The sequence below is a fragment of the Plecotus auritus genome (genome assembly GCF_963455305.1).
Source record: "Plecotus auritus genome assembly, chromosome: 5".
Lineage (NCBI taxonomy): Eukaryota > Metazoa > Chordata > Mammalia > Chiroptera > Vespertilionidae > Plecotus > Plecotus auritus.
The window spans coordinates 103,941,199-103,958,135 of record NC_137776.1 but is presented as its reverse complement, the minus strand read 5'-3'; the positions used below and the strand labels follow the sequence as shown (position 1 = coordinate 103,958,135).

The 16,937-nt window shown below is 53.9% G+C and overlaps 1 protein-coding gene across 4 annotated transcripts in view; it reads left to right on the top strand.

Moving 5' to 3' along the window:
* The window catches only part of BICD2 (BICD cargo adaptor 2), a 143,355-nt gene that overhangs the window by 73,126 nt on the left and 53,292 nt on the right, over positions 1–16,937 (top strand). For 3 of the 4 annotated variants that reach the window (XM_080668810.1, XM_080668811.1, XM_080668809.1), the window contains exons 8-11: positions 8,982–9,029; positions 10,615–10,710; positions 14,243–14,309; positions 16,321–16,442. In XM_080668810.1, the coding sequence (XP_080524936.1) occupies positions 8,982–9,029; positions 10,615–10,710; positions 14,243–14,309; positions 16,321–16,442 (333 nt within the window). Of the gene's footprint in view, positions 1–1,729; positions 2,107–8,981; positions 9,030–10,614; positions 10,711–14,242; positions 14,310–16,320; positions 16,443–16,937 lie in introns of those variants that run through there. The other variant, XM_080668813.1, reaches the window with a different exon arrangement.

Below are 16,937 nucleotides of genomic sequence, written 5' to 3'. Positions count from 1 at the left end.
TGTAGCTATATTTCAGAAGGAACAGAGCAAGAAAGTTATCAGGGATAAAGAGGGGTATTACATAATGATAAAGGGGTTGATTCTCCAAGAAGACATAACACTCTTTAATGTGGCTGCACTAATAGCAGAGTATCACACTGAGGCAAAAGCTGATCGAACTGCAAAGAGAAATAGATGAATCCACTATTTTGGTTGGATACTTGAACACCCCTCTTATCAGAAACAGATCCAAAAGTAAAAAATCAGCAAGGACATATTTGAACTCAACAGCACCATTGATCAATTGGACACAACAGACAATTGCAGACTGCAGAGTACAGTTCTCAAGCTCACATGGAACATTTCCCAAGATGGACCACATTTTGGGCCCTAAAGTACACGTTAACAAATGTAAAAAAATAGAAATCATACAATGTCTGCTCTCAGACCACAGTGGAATTTAACTAGAAATCAGTAACAGAAAGACAAAATCCCGAAATACTTGTACATTAAGTAATACACTTCTAAATAACACATGGGTCAAAGAAAAAAAAATCTCAACAGAAATTTAAAAATAATTTGAAGTAAATAAAAATAAAACCAAAATTAGTGTTATGCGTTAAAGCAGTGATTTGAGGGAAATTTATATCATTGAACACATATTAGAAAAAATAATCTAAACCAGTAATACAAGGTTCCCCTTTAGGAAACTAGGAAAGAAGAGCACATTAAATCAAAAGTAAGCAGAGGAGGGCAATAAAAAAAAATAGAGCAGAATCAATGACAGTTTAAATAAATCAATAGAGAAAAATCAAAACTAAAAGCTGGCTCTTTGAAAAGATCAATAAAATGTATAAGCTTCTAAGCAGGTTTAAAAAAAGTTGTTAAGAAATAAAAGGGGAGCCCTAACCGGTTTGGCTCAGTGGATAGAGCGTCAGCCTGCGGACTGAAAGGTCCCAGGTTCGATTCCGGTGAAGGGCATGTATCTTGGTTGCAGGCACATCCCCAGTAGGGGGTGTGCAGGAGGCAGCTGATGGATGATGTTTCTCTCTCATTGATGTTTCTGACTCTATCCCTCTCCCTTCCTCTCTGTAAAAAATCAATAAAATATATTTAAAAAAAAAAAAGAAATAAAAGGGGATATCACCACAGATCCCATGAACATCAAAAGGCTAATAGAGGAATACTATAAACTACGCCCACAAAATTAATCACCTTCCAGAAATAGAAAGCACTGTGCTAAGATGGGTTCACTGGTCAATGCTACGCAACATTTAGGGAATAGATTACACCAATTATCTGCAGATCTTTAGAAGACAAAAGCAGATAGAACAGACTTAAAGACCACTATATAGCGACAGGAATCCAGACGGTGGGGATTGGCAACAACTACCTATCAATGGAGGACAGAGAACGGTCCTGTAAGCACTGGACTCTACAGGTAAAACCGTGAATACAGACACAGACCTTCTCTCCACCTCCCGAGGAGCCTGCGCTCCAGCTCCCCACCGGCTCTCCGCCCCTTGGCGAGCTACAGTCCCTGCTTCCGGCCCCCCCAGTCTCGGCCCCGCCCTCGCCCCCGCCCCCGCCCCCGCCCCCGCCCCCGGCGCGCGGCAGCCCCTGCTTCCTGCCCCCGGGTCCCGCCCCCCGGGCGCCTGGGCCCCGCCCCCGGCGCGCTGCAGCTCCTGCTTCCGGCGCCCAGACGTAAACGTCACTTCCGGTCTTTTCCAGACGGCGGTTCCGAGGTGAGTCACTGTGCCAGTACCTAAGATGGTCGCTGGCCCATCCACCGCAGTGGCCAATGGAGGAGAAGCAGGCACGAACCCGGAGTTGCCCGGCTCCGCCATGGCAGCCGGGGGCGTGGCTTCCGGCGGCCCGCGCCCGCGAGTCGGGGTGGCCGGTTCGGCGCAGGTGGCGGGTGACAGGCGGCTCCTCCTCCTCCTCTCCCTTCTCGTTCTCCTCCTTTTCCGACGGCGCGGCTCGTGCCCAGGCGGACTGTCGACCCCCAGCTCGCGGCCCTGCAAGGCGCCAGGGCCGCTCTGGGGGATGGACAAGGGGAAGATGGACGAGAATGAATGGGGGTACCACGGCGAGGGCAACAAGAGCCTGGTTGTGGCCCACGCGCAGGTGAGCGACAGACGTCGGCGCGGCCGGGACCCTCACCTTGCCCGACCGTTTCCGCGTCCCCCCAGCAACCCGCGGTGTGGGTCGGTTCCGCTCCTCCCAAACCCCTTCCCCTGTCACCCCAGGTCAGTTCCGCGTCCCCACAGAGTCACACCTTCCCCCTCGCGTCAGTTTGCGTCCCCACTTCGTCACCCCCTCCCCCAGGTCGGTGCAGCATCCCCCAGTGTCACCCCCGCCAGGTCGGTGCCGTGTTCCTCCAGGTCACCTCCTCTCCCTCGAGTCCGTTCCGCGTCCCCCCAGCACCCCTTTCGGGTAGCTTCCGCGTCCCCGCAGTGTCATCCCCTCTCCCGGGGTGAGTTCCCTGTTGCTCCAGTGTCGCCATCCCCTGGTCAGTTTCCCGTGGCCTCCCGGACTCCTGGCTGCTGTGGGCAGAGGGTGCGTGTTGCGGGTGGGAAGAAGTCCAGGGAGGCTGTGGACCTCCCGCACGGGGGGTGGCGGGGGCGGGCGCGCAGTCTCTGGGACTCCAGAGTTGCTGCTCTGCTGCAGCTGCTAATCGTGGAGCATTGCCCATACGCTTTTTGCAGAATCCTTTAGAATTGAGAGTTTCCCCTTTTTAAAACCTCCCGTCCTTACTCCTCCCTTTCTTAGGGTGAGAGTTTCAGAAAGTGCTGTAAGAACTTCCAGGGAGGTGACTCCAGGAAGAGAAGTTGTGGACTTGCGCGAAGGCCCAGGTCTCCCTGACCTGCTGCCGCTGACACCAGTGGCAGGAATGCAGTGGCTGGGGGAGGGGTCAAGAGCATGCGAGTTGGAGTCACACAGAACTGGGCAGAATCCCAGTTCTACCACGGCCTGGCCCAGTCTCCATTTCTGCATTTGCAAAGTGAACTAGTAACAGAACCCCCTTTGTGTAATTGCTAGAAAGATGAGGGAGCAGGAGCTGGACAAGTTACACCTGGCAAGTGAGGCTAAGATACCTGACCCAGTCCACGAGCTCCTATGGGATGATGCCTGGCTCTGCCATTCCAGTGCTGGGTGCGCTGGGTCAGCTGTAGGGTAAGTTGCAGTCACCCCGGCGACCCCTATGTACTGCCACAGTCTGGAAATGTAAGAACTGAGACCACGCTTTGCTCAAGATCTTTAAATGAATTAATAATGGACCAGGCTCACCTGAATCTGTTCTCTGTGCAGTCAGCTGGGCCCCGTTGTGTTTCAAGGTCAGGCAAAGCATGAGGTATTCCAGCATGAGCCCCTTTTGTTGTTGGGTTACTGTGGTGACGCAAAAGCCTCTCACAAAACAAATACTCATCTTCCAATTCCTTAGTAAGACTGTATAGTGTATCTTCATCTTGTGTAAAGCTAAGCTTTTTTAGTGGGGGCTAATGTACTGAGTTTCAAGAATACTGTTGAACAAAAGAGCAAGTTCCAGACTTGGAATACTATAAACTATGCCCACAAAATTAATCACCTTCCAGAAATAGAAAGCACTGGGCTAAGATGGGTCACTGGTCAATTCTACGCAACATTTAGGGACTAGATTACACCAACTACCTTCCAAGGTGGAAGATCAGAGGCATCAGGTACTCACACACCTTCGCGACCCCTGACAAGAGCTTGTTCACCTCCAGGGTGGTTACCTCCCCACCCCCGCACCTTGTTGCATGCCTGTTGTTGGGGTGGTGGGTATTTTGTTTCTTTTTCCCTTTTAAACTCAGTCACCAGGCTGCCCTGGACCCGTGGTTTTCATTCTGTATTTTAAATCTAAATTTGCTCTGCTATGCTCATGCCTGCCTGGCTGTTAAGTAGCTCATCATTTGAACTTGAAGATGATCTTTGTAAGTAGTCTTGTAAGAAAGTGTTCCTACCAAGTGAAGGCACTGAGTAAAGGGAGGACTGTGCTCCTTGGATGTGAAGAAGCTTTGTGCGTTGCCTGGGCCTTAAGGACCGGGGGGGGGGGGGGGGGCGGGGGGAGACAGCCCTAGAAGGCAGCCTTTCAGGTTTGTGCTGTGCCCGAGGAGAGGGTGTGTGCAAGTGGGAGAGAAGATGGACAACTGAGCACAGGATTCCCTCACCTGCAAGTGGACTCCCCAGACCCCCTCATTCATTCCAAGGCAGAGAGCTGCCTTCCCCACTTTTTGTTTTTAATGTATTTTTATTGCTTTCAGAGAGGAAGGGAGAGGGAGAAATAGAAACATCAATGATGAGAGAGAATCATTGATCGGCTGCCTCCTGCACGCCCCAAACTGGGGATCGAGCCCACAACCCGGGCATGTTCCCCGACCGGGAATTGAACCGCGACCTCCCAGTCCGTAGGTCGACACTCAACCATTGAGCCACACCGGCAGGCCCCACTTTTTTCTAGATCAGGAGATAGTCACTTCCTTGGAGAGGGCATCATTTACTTCTGATTGAAAGGTCCCTATAAAATGAGCTATCTGTTCTCTACTCGCCAGCTCAGAACACTGCGTGCCTTCAGGCAGCCAGTCCTACAGCCAGGCATCTGCACTGAAGGAACATGAGGCGAAACACAGACAGCCTTCCAGGGGTCGGGAGCTGTGAGGAGCATGGGGCTTGTAAAATGGGGCCTGGAGATGGAAGAGCTAAGTGCAGGCCACAGGAGGACCGTGGCATGGGGGAGGTCTCAGGGCTGAGCGTGAAGAAAGGACAGTGCAAGACCCTAATGGCAGACCAGTTCCCTGGCAGATTGCTGTCACCTTCCTCGTGGCCCCTTCAGGCATCCTGTGTCTGTCACACTCAACCTGGTGCTCAGCACCCTTGGGTCCAGCTGTGCAGTTTAACCCTTTCCCAGGCCCTGGCCCTTGGCCCTTGGCCCTGGTGCCAGCCCCGTTGGCCCACAACTTGGCACTGTGTCCCAGTGGGTGCCTGGAGGCCCATGCACTGACCTCATGCAAGGTCTTGGGCAAGGGCATTTTCCTTGTGGGCAGTGAGGGTGCTGTCACTTGTCCTGGTGACCATGCCACACTTCTGCTCACTCTGAGCTGTGGGTAGCGAAGCCCAGGCTGCCCTCGTGTGCTGCTGGGATTTCTGTCTGTGTGGCTTTCACATCTGCACTTACCCTTCTTCACCTTTGTCTTGTTGGCTTGGCTCGGTGTCCTGTCCTGTGAAGGTCACTGTAAGTCTGGTTTATAATTTGATCTCTTAAATGTCTCCAATGGTGGTGGGAGTCAGCCGGGGCAGGCCAGGCAGAGAGCTGCCCCCAGGCCTTGAGCTGCCCTCCGGCTGCCCTCACCTATGGGGTGCAGGGCAGACAGTGGCCCACTCCCTTCATCACACTAGGCTGTTGTGACAGAAGCAAAATGAAAGACCTGCCAACAAAGGCCATTTATCAGAAGCATGTAGGAAGCTGCTCATGTCTGATCTTTCAGGTTTTGCAGCCTTCCTAAGATTCTGGGGAGCGGGGGTAGGGGGGTAGGGGTGAGGGGACGGGTGAAGCCCTCTGGCGTTCGTCTGGGTCCTGAAGATGTGAAGTTCCTGCAGTCGGGCCATCTGACTGCGCCCTTCCTGTCTTGCATTTTAGGATTTCTGGTTTGTAGGTCATACTTAATGTATGTGTCAGAATCAAATAAGAATTGTTCTGTTGTATTGTTTTTTTAAAAATGACTTTTCCCAACTCCTGGGCCACTCCCTTCTTTAATTTTTTTTCCGAATCTAGTTGAAAGAGTTGCCTCTAGATTTTTTAAAATAAGTAACTGATTCTGTATTTGAGATTTTTAATTCTATCCATACAGGTTGATACAGTAGATGTGACTTCTTTCTTGGTAAGAACTCATTGGAGACTCTGCATGTGGCTCCCATCTGTTTGCACCTGTAGTTGAATGATTAGGATTAGTTATTTCCCAATTGTGTTTCCTTTGGTGGTTTCCAGCCCTGGCCTTGGCGAGCGCTGAGCCCTGTTTTCCTAGCATCGAGGTCTGCCCAGCTAGGCCTGGTCTCACAAGGTGGCATGGCTCCCCAGCCTCCTCCTCAGTCAGCACTTAGGGAGCAGTGGCCCCGTGTACCTGTGAGGTAAGGAAGGTTTCTGCGTGTGCAGCAGCAGGACGACTGCACGCTGGCTGCCCCGCCTCCACACGGCATGCCCCGCCCCCACACGCATGCATTGTGCTCCTGCTCCATAGCCCTCGTGTGGCCTGGGAGGATGGGACCTTGATAGCTCCTCCAAGACTCACTGTCACCCATGCAGTGTTTGTCATTCCAAATTGTTCTCCTTCTCCTCTGGCTGTCACACCGGCCATCCCTTCAGGGACCATCGAGTCTCCTCTGTTTCAGCCCCTGAGTGCCCTTCCCTGCCTGTCACGTGGATGTGTAACTCCACTATCCCCTCCCCATCTCACGGTCATCTGTGCCTGCGTCAGCTATGCAGTAGTGGTGGGTCCAGATGGGGCTGCCAGCCTGGGAAGGAACAGGTCCTCCTTCTGACCTCGATGGACTCCCCTCGGCGAGATGTCTCGTCTCTCTGTTTTGTCTGAGGCTGTCCACCCAGCACCATATCCCACCCCCTGTCTCCCAACCCCACTGTGGGTCCTGTGGTGTGTTACTCGTTGGGTCACCACAGGCGTTGACCTGGCCAGGTTGTCACAGATGCTCTGAGAGGCCACCCAGGTTGGGGCTGGCAGGGCAACTGCAAAAGGCAGCCTCACTGAGAAGCACCTGAGCCATTGGACACCCAGGGCAGCCCCTCGAGGGTGTCATCCTCTGCTGTGGTGTGTCAGTCTCCCTCTCCCGTAACCGCTGCCTGGTCTTTGACTCCTGGGGGTCTTCGGGAGGCCCGATTCTGGGCCGTCATCCAGTGGAAGGCTAGGCTGTCCTGCGACAGCAAGGCTGCAGCCTGAGACACCAGTGAGGGTGCCTGCAGGCCACACCAGCCTCCCCTGTGTGTTTGCCTGGGGCCCTAACCCTTTAATTCCACCCATAGGTTCACTCTCTCTGGCTTCAGTTGGGCTGGTCTCCTTTTTAATATATTGGTTTTTATGGTCTTTTATTCGTGTTCAATATCGACTATTGCTTCCTCCTCAGTTCCAGAAAATTTCTATATAATAAAGCTCTAGTATGCAAATTGACCAAACAGCGTAAAGACCGGTCGCTATGACACACACAGGGGGAGCACCGCTCAGCCAGAAGCCAGGCTCAGGGCTGGCACCTCCGCTGCAGGCGGGAGGTAAGGAGCAAGGGGTCCTGGACTGCGAGAGCACACAGGCCAGGCTGAGGGGTCCCCCCCTGCCCCCCAGTACATGAAAGCACCCAATATTTCCACACTAAGAAAATAACTTTTGTTAATACTCTGATGCACTTCCCTCCATTATATGGTTTTATTGGGTACTTAAGAATCCTTTGGCCTGCCCAGTGTGGCTCAGTGAGCATCAACCCATGAACCAAGAGGTTACTGGTTTGATTCCCAGTCAGGGCAGTGTAGGGGGAGTGTAGGAGGTAGCTGAACGATGATTCTCATTGATGTTTCTCTCACTCTAAAAAAAATCAATAAAAAAATATTTTTAAAAAAGAATTATTTGTTTCTGTTTTCCTGCCTTTTCACTCAACCTTGCAGCCTAACTATGTAGAATACCCTTCACGCACATCTCCGGGGCTGCAGAGCACTCTGGCGGCCAGTGCCTGGTCCCGTGCTGCCAGGCATTTGTGAGGCTGTGCTTTTAGAGCTATTCCGAGCCTTGCTTTGCCGGGCATCCTGATGTTTCAATGACTTGATGTTCTCAGAGTGGATCGGAGGCACCTTTGCCAGGCCCACTCCCCCGCCACCCGTCACCCCTGGGACCCTCGCAACACAGAAAGCTTCCTGCTGCTTTGATAAGTGACAAGTTGTACCCTTAACTCTGTACGTTTTGAGGTTGTTTGTATGTGTCATTTCTGCACTCAGTGACTTTTTTAGCTTTTTGAAATCACTGATTCTCATCTGGGGTGCCAAGGTGTAAGTGAGTGTGTCTCGCTCCCTGTCCTGCTGTGGGCAGAGCTGCCCGGCCCAGACTGTCTTCTTAATCTGACCCCTCTCTTTCTTGGCATCATGTCCTAGATGTTGAGAAGAAGGCACATTTCAGACACCTGCGTTCCGATGTCTGTGTAGAGAGAAAGTTTCCTTCACAGCTGGTTAGACCTGGTGCAGTGGCAGCCCTGGCGCTCACTGGTGGCAGCAGTGCCCACTCCCCCCTGGGCACCTCCCTGAGGGCAGCCGAGGCAGCCTGCCCTTCAGCCATGGTAGCCCTAGGATTAGGTGTCTTTCTGCCAATGAGGGCTGGTGAGGTTGATTTCTCACCTTTCTCTGCTGTCCATCTGAATGGGTGTTGCTGGCTCCACAGCTGGCCTCTTGGCATGACCTGTGGCCACCGGCCCAGCCCAGCCCTCACAGCCTGGCCCTCACAGGGCAGCCCTCACAGCCCGGCCCCCACAGGGCAGCCCTCACAGCCCAGCCCCCACAGCCCGGCCCCCACAGGGCAGCGGTGCTGGCCTTGCAGAACAGGTGCACCACTGAGTGTGGTTGTTTGTGGGGACTGGCTCTCAGGAGGACACTGTAGCTCCCTAGGGTGGGCTGGTAACATTGAGATCGTTTCCATTTTATTTAGAATTAGCAATACTTTTATATGAGTAGTAAAATCTTTTGTACATTCTTATTTCCTTAAGATAAATTCCTGAGAGTGGGCTGGCTAGATCAGAAGGCACAGGTATTCCTGGTTGCCCTGTGACCCCAGTGTGTCCTCTGATGGGGGCACTGCATGTTCAGGCCAGTGGGCTGCCTCTGAGGTTGCCACCTCCAAACTGCTGAGGACAGCCCCCAAGCTGCCCAACCCCTCCTGCACACCCCACCCCCCAGACTGTAGGCGGCACTAATCACCCTTTGCTTTCTTTTCCAATAGCGTTGTGTGGTACTGCGTTTTCTGAAGTTTCCTCCCAATAGGAAGAAGGTAAGATCTGTTGAGTTTGCCACCCAGTCATTGAAACAATGACTTAGGAACACTTTGATTTTATTTCTGATGGAGAAGTCTTAATGCTCATTATAGAAACTTAACTGTGACACAGCATTCAGTCAGAACGTGGTGGGTCTGATTCCTGCAGGACCGAGTGCTTGGTGGGGTCACTGTGGGGAGTCCCTGGATGCTGAGCTAGGAGTCGCCCGTTCAAGTTAGAGAGCCCTGTGGTTGGTGGGGACCCCGAGGGCCAGGTCTCAGCTTTGCGTTTCCCCATCTCTGAACATGAAGTCTGGGATGCTGGCAGGTAGGCAGCATTGCAAGTCCCAACAGGCAGTTCAGATGGAGCCTTGGTTTCTATTTGCTGAGTCACCCAAGCCCAGGACTGTGGACACCCTTGGAGCTGTTGCTGCTCTGTAGCCCTGCTGACCTCTGGGAGGCAGTGACCCTGGAAGTGGGGTGTCGCTGTGGTATTCATCCAGATCTCAGTGGGCACGGGGCTCAGTAAGGGAGCTCTGCAGAGCCCTTCCTCTTTGTGGCCCTGGGGGAAGCGGGGGAGGCAAAGGAGCTGGTGTGAGCCCTGCTCCAAAGCAAAGGCAGGAGCTGTGGGCACGGCCCTCACAGTGGGGACGGCGGGGGTGGGGGTGGGGAGTGGGAATTGGGCAGAATGGCCGTTGTGTTTCTGTGGAATCCAAGTGGAGACCAGAGCCATCTGGGAGGCTGCCTCCAGCCCCCCTTCTCCACTCAGCATGAGCCCAGACCCACAGCTCTGGTCAGCTTTTCCTGTGTCAGTTTATTGAGGCATTGTCTTCCCAGGAAACCAACAATTTACGTTTACTTATTATGTCAGTGGCGTTACCAGTGGGAATCCTGTGGTCATGCTGTCCATAAGAGGAGCTTTTTGTCAGGAGCCCTGGACCAAGCTGTGTGGAGCCACTGCGTGTGCTCTGGGCTTTTCTGTTGGGCTTCATTCTCACACGTCACACTGCACGTGCCCTGGGATGCAGGCTGGGTCTGCGGATGCTACAGTGCAAATGGCAGCCCAGCCCAGGCCTTCCCTGGAGCTCAAGCCCTGTGTCAGCACCACCTGGACTGCCCTTGAGGACAGCTCTCTCGTTCCTTAGACCTGGGATGGACCCTGCGGAGTTCTCGCCTCTGTCAGGGGGAGGGACACAGAGCTGATTTGCTGTCTTACCCAAATCTCATAGCTTATTGGCTCCTTAAGAACATCTGACTTGGGAGAAAATATTTTATTCTCTATTTAGAGGCTGAAGAATAAAATGTAAATACCTAGTGATTTTTGGACAAGAGAGATTTTCAAAGTCCAATTCATCACAAGCGGTGCATGAGCTGCTGGTGGAATCCACCGGTGTTCCTGGCACAGGTGTGGGTCACGTGGGGCCCTGGGTAGAAGGCAGAGGTGGGCCTGGGAGCTGAGAGGACAGAAGCTCCAGTGGGTCTGGCAGTGTCTGTGGCGAGGCTCCCCTTCCTCCGCGGTCAGGACCGCCGTCTCCTGTTTGTGACGGCAGACGGGGCGCCCTGTGCCGCGTCAGTAAGGCCTTCCTGTGCTTCTTTGTTGCAGGCCTCAGAAGAAGTATTCCAGCACCTACAAAACATAGTCGACTTTGGCAAAAATGTCATGAAAGAGTTTTTGGGGGAGAACTATGTTCATTGTGGGGTAAGTGGTTTCATTTATGGAGTCTAAGTTCATGGGCAAGATCTGTATTAATAATACCAGCTTCTCAATTACAGTTTGGAACTCTGAGCTTGATATTTCCTCATGTTAGAGTTTCCGAGCGGTTTGTTTTTCGCACTTGCTGTGTTGTGAGGTAGCAGAGCAGATAGTATTATTCCCATTTTCTAGCTGAAAAGCCTGAGGTTCAGAGAGACCACGTGAGACCCCTGCTTGCCAGGGTACCAGTCTCCTCCCCCCGCCTTGGAGACGTGCAGCATGGCGAGGGCCTGAGCGAGGTCCAGACAGCCTGCTGCGTCCAGTGCATGTGGCTGGTCTGCACTGCTGGCTCTTGTTGGTCTTGGTAACTGAGAGGGGTGCCTGTCACTGACAAGGTCTGTAGTTTGGACACTTGGGGAGGAGACAGTATAGGAAGCCACAGTGGCTTTGGTCCACGCCGGGGACAGCTGTCTTAGTATCTGTTGGCCCTGCTGCCTGTTTTAGATCAGGGCCCTGAACAGACTAACAGGTTTATCACTTTGCACCCAGAGAGCACTGCTCCTTTTTGCAGATCATATGCCTTGCGTCTGTCCTGGGAAAAATGATCCTAGGAGGTTGAGGGCACCTGTGAAGCTGAAGGGTTGCCGGGCAAAGTAGGTTATCAATGGCTCTAACAGTAAAGCATCCTCCAAGAAGGTCCCTAGACAAGCTTAGGATGTGGGGCTGGCTGCGGGTGTCCCTCAGGCTGCAGCCTTGACTGAAGACATCAGACCCTTTTCCAGGGTGGGCCAACCAGGGAGCTGGCAGGGTGGTGCGGCTTTTGGCTGGGTTTCTCAGCACCTCCCCACATGGGTTTACTGCAGGGCTCTGAGGGTCCTTGAGACTCAGCCCGGGCTCCCCAGTACTTGATCTGAGAGATGATCTGGCCCAAAGTTGTGTCTGTCCTTTCCACAGCATCCTGTGGCCTTGCAGGTCAGCCCACGCAGAGTGGAGGGCCCGCAGGGAGCTGCAGTCTGTGTGCGGAGTCCCAGGGAGCGGGCGCACCTGGCCCCTGCGGAGCCTTTCTCTGTATCACAGCGTTGAGGCTCCAGACCTTTCTCCTGGCAGGGCCAGTGAGGAGGGTGGTGGGAGGTGAGGGCAGCTGAGAGCAGCCGGATAAGTGGGAGCAGCGTCAGGATGTCCCCTGGCCCAGGGCACACATGCTCCGCCATCCACAGTGGATGGGTCCCTGGGTGCATGAGGTGAGACCACAGGTCGCTATCTGGGAACATGCATCCCATTGACACCTTGGCATGGAGACAGCACCTGAGTGAGCACAGCCTGTCTTGCCCCCAGGCAGACGCGATGTCCCCAGGGGACTGCCACTGAGGCCTGGCCCCACTGGACGGCGGCATCCAGAGCACGTCTCTGATCTGCACACGGCACATACAGGCAGAGTCAGCCTGTGTAGATGCCACCTGACAGGAAGTGGGCCAGATGCAGCCGGTGAGCGTTCCCCTCCTCTGTGTCCTGGGACAAGATACAACCAGCCCCATGGTGAGAGCATGAGGCCCAACAGCACCCTGCTCGTGCCTGTGCTGCCTCCGGGCCTGCTCAGCTGTTTGCGGACTGGTCTGGGCCGGTTTCCATGTGAACTGGCGGTTAGGCAATGGGGACGAGGCTGTCCCTTTATGCCTACAGATGTCTGCATCTTAAATCCTGGGGGTAGTGGAGACCCTGGCGAATTTTAGAAGTTTTGCCTCACTTTTGTGGGTTTCGGCCTCCAAGTTTGGGTGCCCCTGGGCGGCCTGGACTTCACCTTTACCCTAACACGATGGGGGCACGGGCCAGGCCAGTACGTGTGGCGAGTGAGGGTGCCATTCTCCTGAGGGAGCTCCTGGGAGGCTGCGGATGTGCCGCTCCCCTGTTGGCCTCCAGTGTGGGCGGCCCTTCTCCTCCGCAGCCTCCCGACATCCCTTTGAGGGAAATACCTGTCAGCAGGGAAGCTGGTGTGGCCACATCTTCCAGGTACACTTCCTGGGAGGGTTCTGTGCTCTTCCAGTTTCCCTAAGTTAATACCACATGCCCTGCTGATGCCCATTGCCTCCCAGGGCTCTGAAGCGCCATTCGTCCATCTGGCAGGTGATGGCACGGTTCACAGGGTCATGAGTCTGAAGCAAGGGTTGGTTAATGTAACCAAATGCTAGGAAGGGTGTCTACTACCAACATTTTATTCTGACTTAAAACACAAATAGAACTCATTATAAAAGCAGGAATTTAAAGTTGCTTAAAGAAATAAATTCTACTTTTTACCTTGGTGACTGTGGACTTAGGTGGGGCAGTCACAGATGCGTTTCAAGAGTAGCTGAGCCACTTTGAGCTCTGGACTCGACCCCCTTGGTCCTCTGCACGTGTCTGTCACTTGAGGATTCCAGCAGGGCCTGTCTGCCTTTCCCAGCCGAGGCATCAGGACACCTGCGCAGGCCTGAGCTGCTGTGCTGGCCCTGCCCCAGCCTTGCCCCGGGGGGCGGGGCTGAGGTGTTTCTCTGAGGGAGGGTCTGGAGGCAGTTCTTCATCTTTCCTGCACAGTGTCCCTCGAGTGCCATCTGCTCACTTCCTGTTTAAAGTGGAGTGAGACCTTGGGCTTTTGTGAATGTCTAAGTTTTGAATTTTCAAATGTTTATAATCCCCCCTCTTCCATTGTTTCACCTTACCTAATTCACTGAGCCAAACCAGTCACACCTTACCTAATTCAGAACTGAATTTTTAGCAACTCGCCTTTTATCAGTTTATAGCATGTGTAGGTAAATGCCAAAATTCATGAGGTCAGCTCGCACAGCAGGCTGGGAAGTGGACGATTGACAGCCAGGGCCCACTGCAGGAGCACGTCTGTGCACCAGGAAGCCCAGGCAGGCCTGGGCGTTCACTTCCTAAGCTGGGCTCCTGTGTCCTGTGGGGCTTCTCCAGAGGGAGAGCTCTGCCACCCAGGCAGCACCGGGACAATGGTGAGGGCACGAATTAAAGCTCCTTCCTCAGGAAATTGCAAGGAGCAGCAATGTGGAGAGAAGTTACTCTGTTTTTCGCCCAGATGCACAGCCTGCGGGCCTCTGAGTCCTGTGGTGGAGGGCCCTCAGGGGTCTCACCGGAGATTAGTATTCCATCAGACCCTTTCCTTGAGCTGTTCCTTGGGGAGTGGGAGAGGCTCAGTGTGTCTGTGGAGACAGCTGCTGGGAGCGTTTGTGCCAGCAGCAAGCCCCTCCGGCCCTGCTTTGCCACAGGGACACCACAAGGAGAGGCCAGGGCTCGTGAGGACACTGACTGGGTGATAGACCACTGCTGGTCACCACCCGGCACCCAGCCGCTCTGAGGAGGGCCGGCGCTCCCAGTGCTTCTGTTGAATCGGGACATGAGGCCCACATACTAGTACTGAGGACTTTTTAATGTGCTGAAATATAAGTCACATAAATGTACCGTTTGCACCACTGTTCGTGTGCAGTTTCGCGGCATCCAGTACTTTCTCAGTGCTGTGCGCCCACACTGCTGCTGTTTGTCCTTACAGGAGGTGGTCCAGCTGCCTCTAGATTTTGTGAAGCAGCTCTGCTTAAAGATACAGTCTGAACGACCAGGTAAGGGCTTCTAACTTACACATTTCCTTTGTCATTTAAGATTCCCGATGTGAAGTGTGTGACATTTTTCTTCATGTTAGGTAGATGCAGCTTTCAGCATTTCTTTTGCCAGAAACTTGATCATCAGGGTAGAGATCCCAGGAGCTTACAAAGACAATTCTGGCATCAGATCCCCAGGCCACTGCAGAGAATGTATGACCAGGAACTAATTAATACTAATAAACATGCATTTGGGAGCGAGAGGGAGCCAAGGGAGTTAGGGGAGACTCAGGAAGGAAAGGGAGGCTGGAGGAGTCAAAAGGAAACCAGGTAGACCCACACCGCAGAGGAGGGCCAGGCCCACAGAGTCTGCAGCCGGAGGACCAGCCCCAGAGCTGGAGCCACCCAGCCTGCTTGTCCTCCTGGGGGACCAGGAGACGTGAGTTCTGTGGGCAGTATCTCCCCCATCACCTCCCATACCTGCCCCATCACCTCCCATACCTGCCCCATCACCTCCCATACCTGCCCCATCACCTCCCATGCCTGCCCCATCACCTCACATGCCTCCCCCATCACCTCACATGCCTCCCCATCACCTCCCATACCTGCCCCATCACCTCACATGCCTCACCCATCACCTCACATGCCTCCCCATCACCTCCCATACCTGCCCCATCACCTCACATGCCTCACCCATCACCTCACATGCCTCCCCATCACCTCCCGTACCTGCCCCATCACCTCACATGCCTCCCCATCCCTCCCATACCTGCCCCATCACCTCACATGCCTCCCCCATCACCTCACATGCCTCCTCGTCACTTCACGTACCTTCTTGAACTTGGTCATGGCTTAGTGACAGAAGCCATGTCAAACAAAGCCTTGCCTTTCAGGTTCAGAGACAAAGAGGTAAAGCCCCTGTGATTGAGGTGGACATGCCTCTGCCCAAAACACAGCCCGGCAGCCACGGTGTGCAGTGGCCGGTGGAGAAGTCTCCCTTATTTGACAGGAGCAGGCAAGCCCCAGAGCACCATGCCTGAAGCCTCTGGTGGAGGAGGCCTAGAGGAGTGGGCTCCGCGTGGAGAGGGCTGAAGGGGGAAGGAGGTCATAGCCATGTTGAAGCCAGGACAGCGTCGTAGCTGTTTCCTCCTCTAGACTAGACGAAGACAGACTGAGACTTGCTCTAGGTTCTGTCATGCAGCTGCAATGCTGCTCAGTGCCATTATTTTATTTTAGGATTAGTAATTAAATTTATGCTACTTAACAGTAATAAGGACTGTGCCCCATTGTAATAATGACTCATAATCAGCCTTGTTCTGTGAAAGGAGGAAAGCCAACCTCACGTGGGGTCTGGAGGCCACAGAGCTGTGAGCATGAGCCTCCCGGGGAGCCCGCAGGAGCTCTCCTTCCTCTGAGCTCCTGGGTTAAGGGGCTCACAGAATTTGGGGGCAGTCCCCAAGACCACCTCACTTCTGATGACAATTGAACATTTGGGGGTCCCCAAGACCAACCTCAGGATCTGATAATTTACTAGAAGGGCCTATAGAACTCATTGTCATCGTCATGTTATGACTTGTCGCAGCTCAGGGACACAGGTAAGACCAGCAGAATGAAGGGGCTCTGGGGGCAGGTGCTTCCAAGTGTCCTTCCCCCTGGAGTCATTTGGGGTGCATGCCCTGCTTGCAGCAGCAATGTGTGAGCGCATGGAGGAGTGCCACGCACGGAGGCTGCCCCGCTGTGGTGGGAGGGTTTTTGGAGGGATGGGCATTAGACACAGCGGACTAGCTAGTTGCCCTCAGCCTCCAGCCTTCCGGAGGTCGAGCTGATACTGTGAGACCCAGCCCCCACCCCGAGTCACAGTTGCACTCATGTGACTCAAAGGCCCTGACAGGCAGCACGCTCCAGCTGGAGACAGCCGCCAGGGGCTGGAGGCCAGGGCTAGCCTTTCCTCCAGGGAATTTGCCAAGTTGCTGCAGCATCATCTTGTATCTCTGGCCCTGATCCTCAGGTATGTTCCACCTCTGTTTTCTAGAATCTCGCTGTGACAAGGACCTGGACACTCTCAGTGGTTACGCTCTGTGCCTTCCCAATTTAGCCAGACTTCAGACCTACCATTTTGCCGAGCACCGGCCGATTCTGTGTGTAGAGATCAAGGTGAAGTTTTGTAAAGGGGACTGGTGTGGGGAGAAGGGAAAGGTGGTTTCAAATTGTGAGTCCAGGGTACCTGCCAGAGCACACCTTCCCGCAGAAGCTCCTGCTGTCTCCACGGCCCCGCAGCCCTTCTCAGGACCAGCACCTCCTAGAGACTCCATCTGCTTCCTGCTCCTCCCATAGTGCCACCTGCTCCATCCTGCTCTGGTTTCTCCTACCGGCCAGACCCAAGGGACATGGCTCCCCTGGCCCCAGATTTAGGCCTGTTTCCAGGTGCTGCAATGGAGAGACAGTGGACAGGCCCTGGCCGACAGCTACCAGCACAAGTGCTTTGGGTTCCACCCTCCCCATTTGCTCTGGAAGGTGCAGCTCGCTAGGCCCCCTGACCACCCCTTCTGCCATGCCCTGTGGGCCCCATGGTGACACTACATGCTGTGTTCCAGGAGGTCAGCTTGAGGTTTGCCCTTCGGACCGGGGGGCACTCTGTTCCTTTGCTTC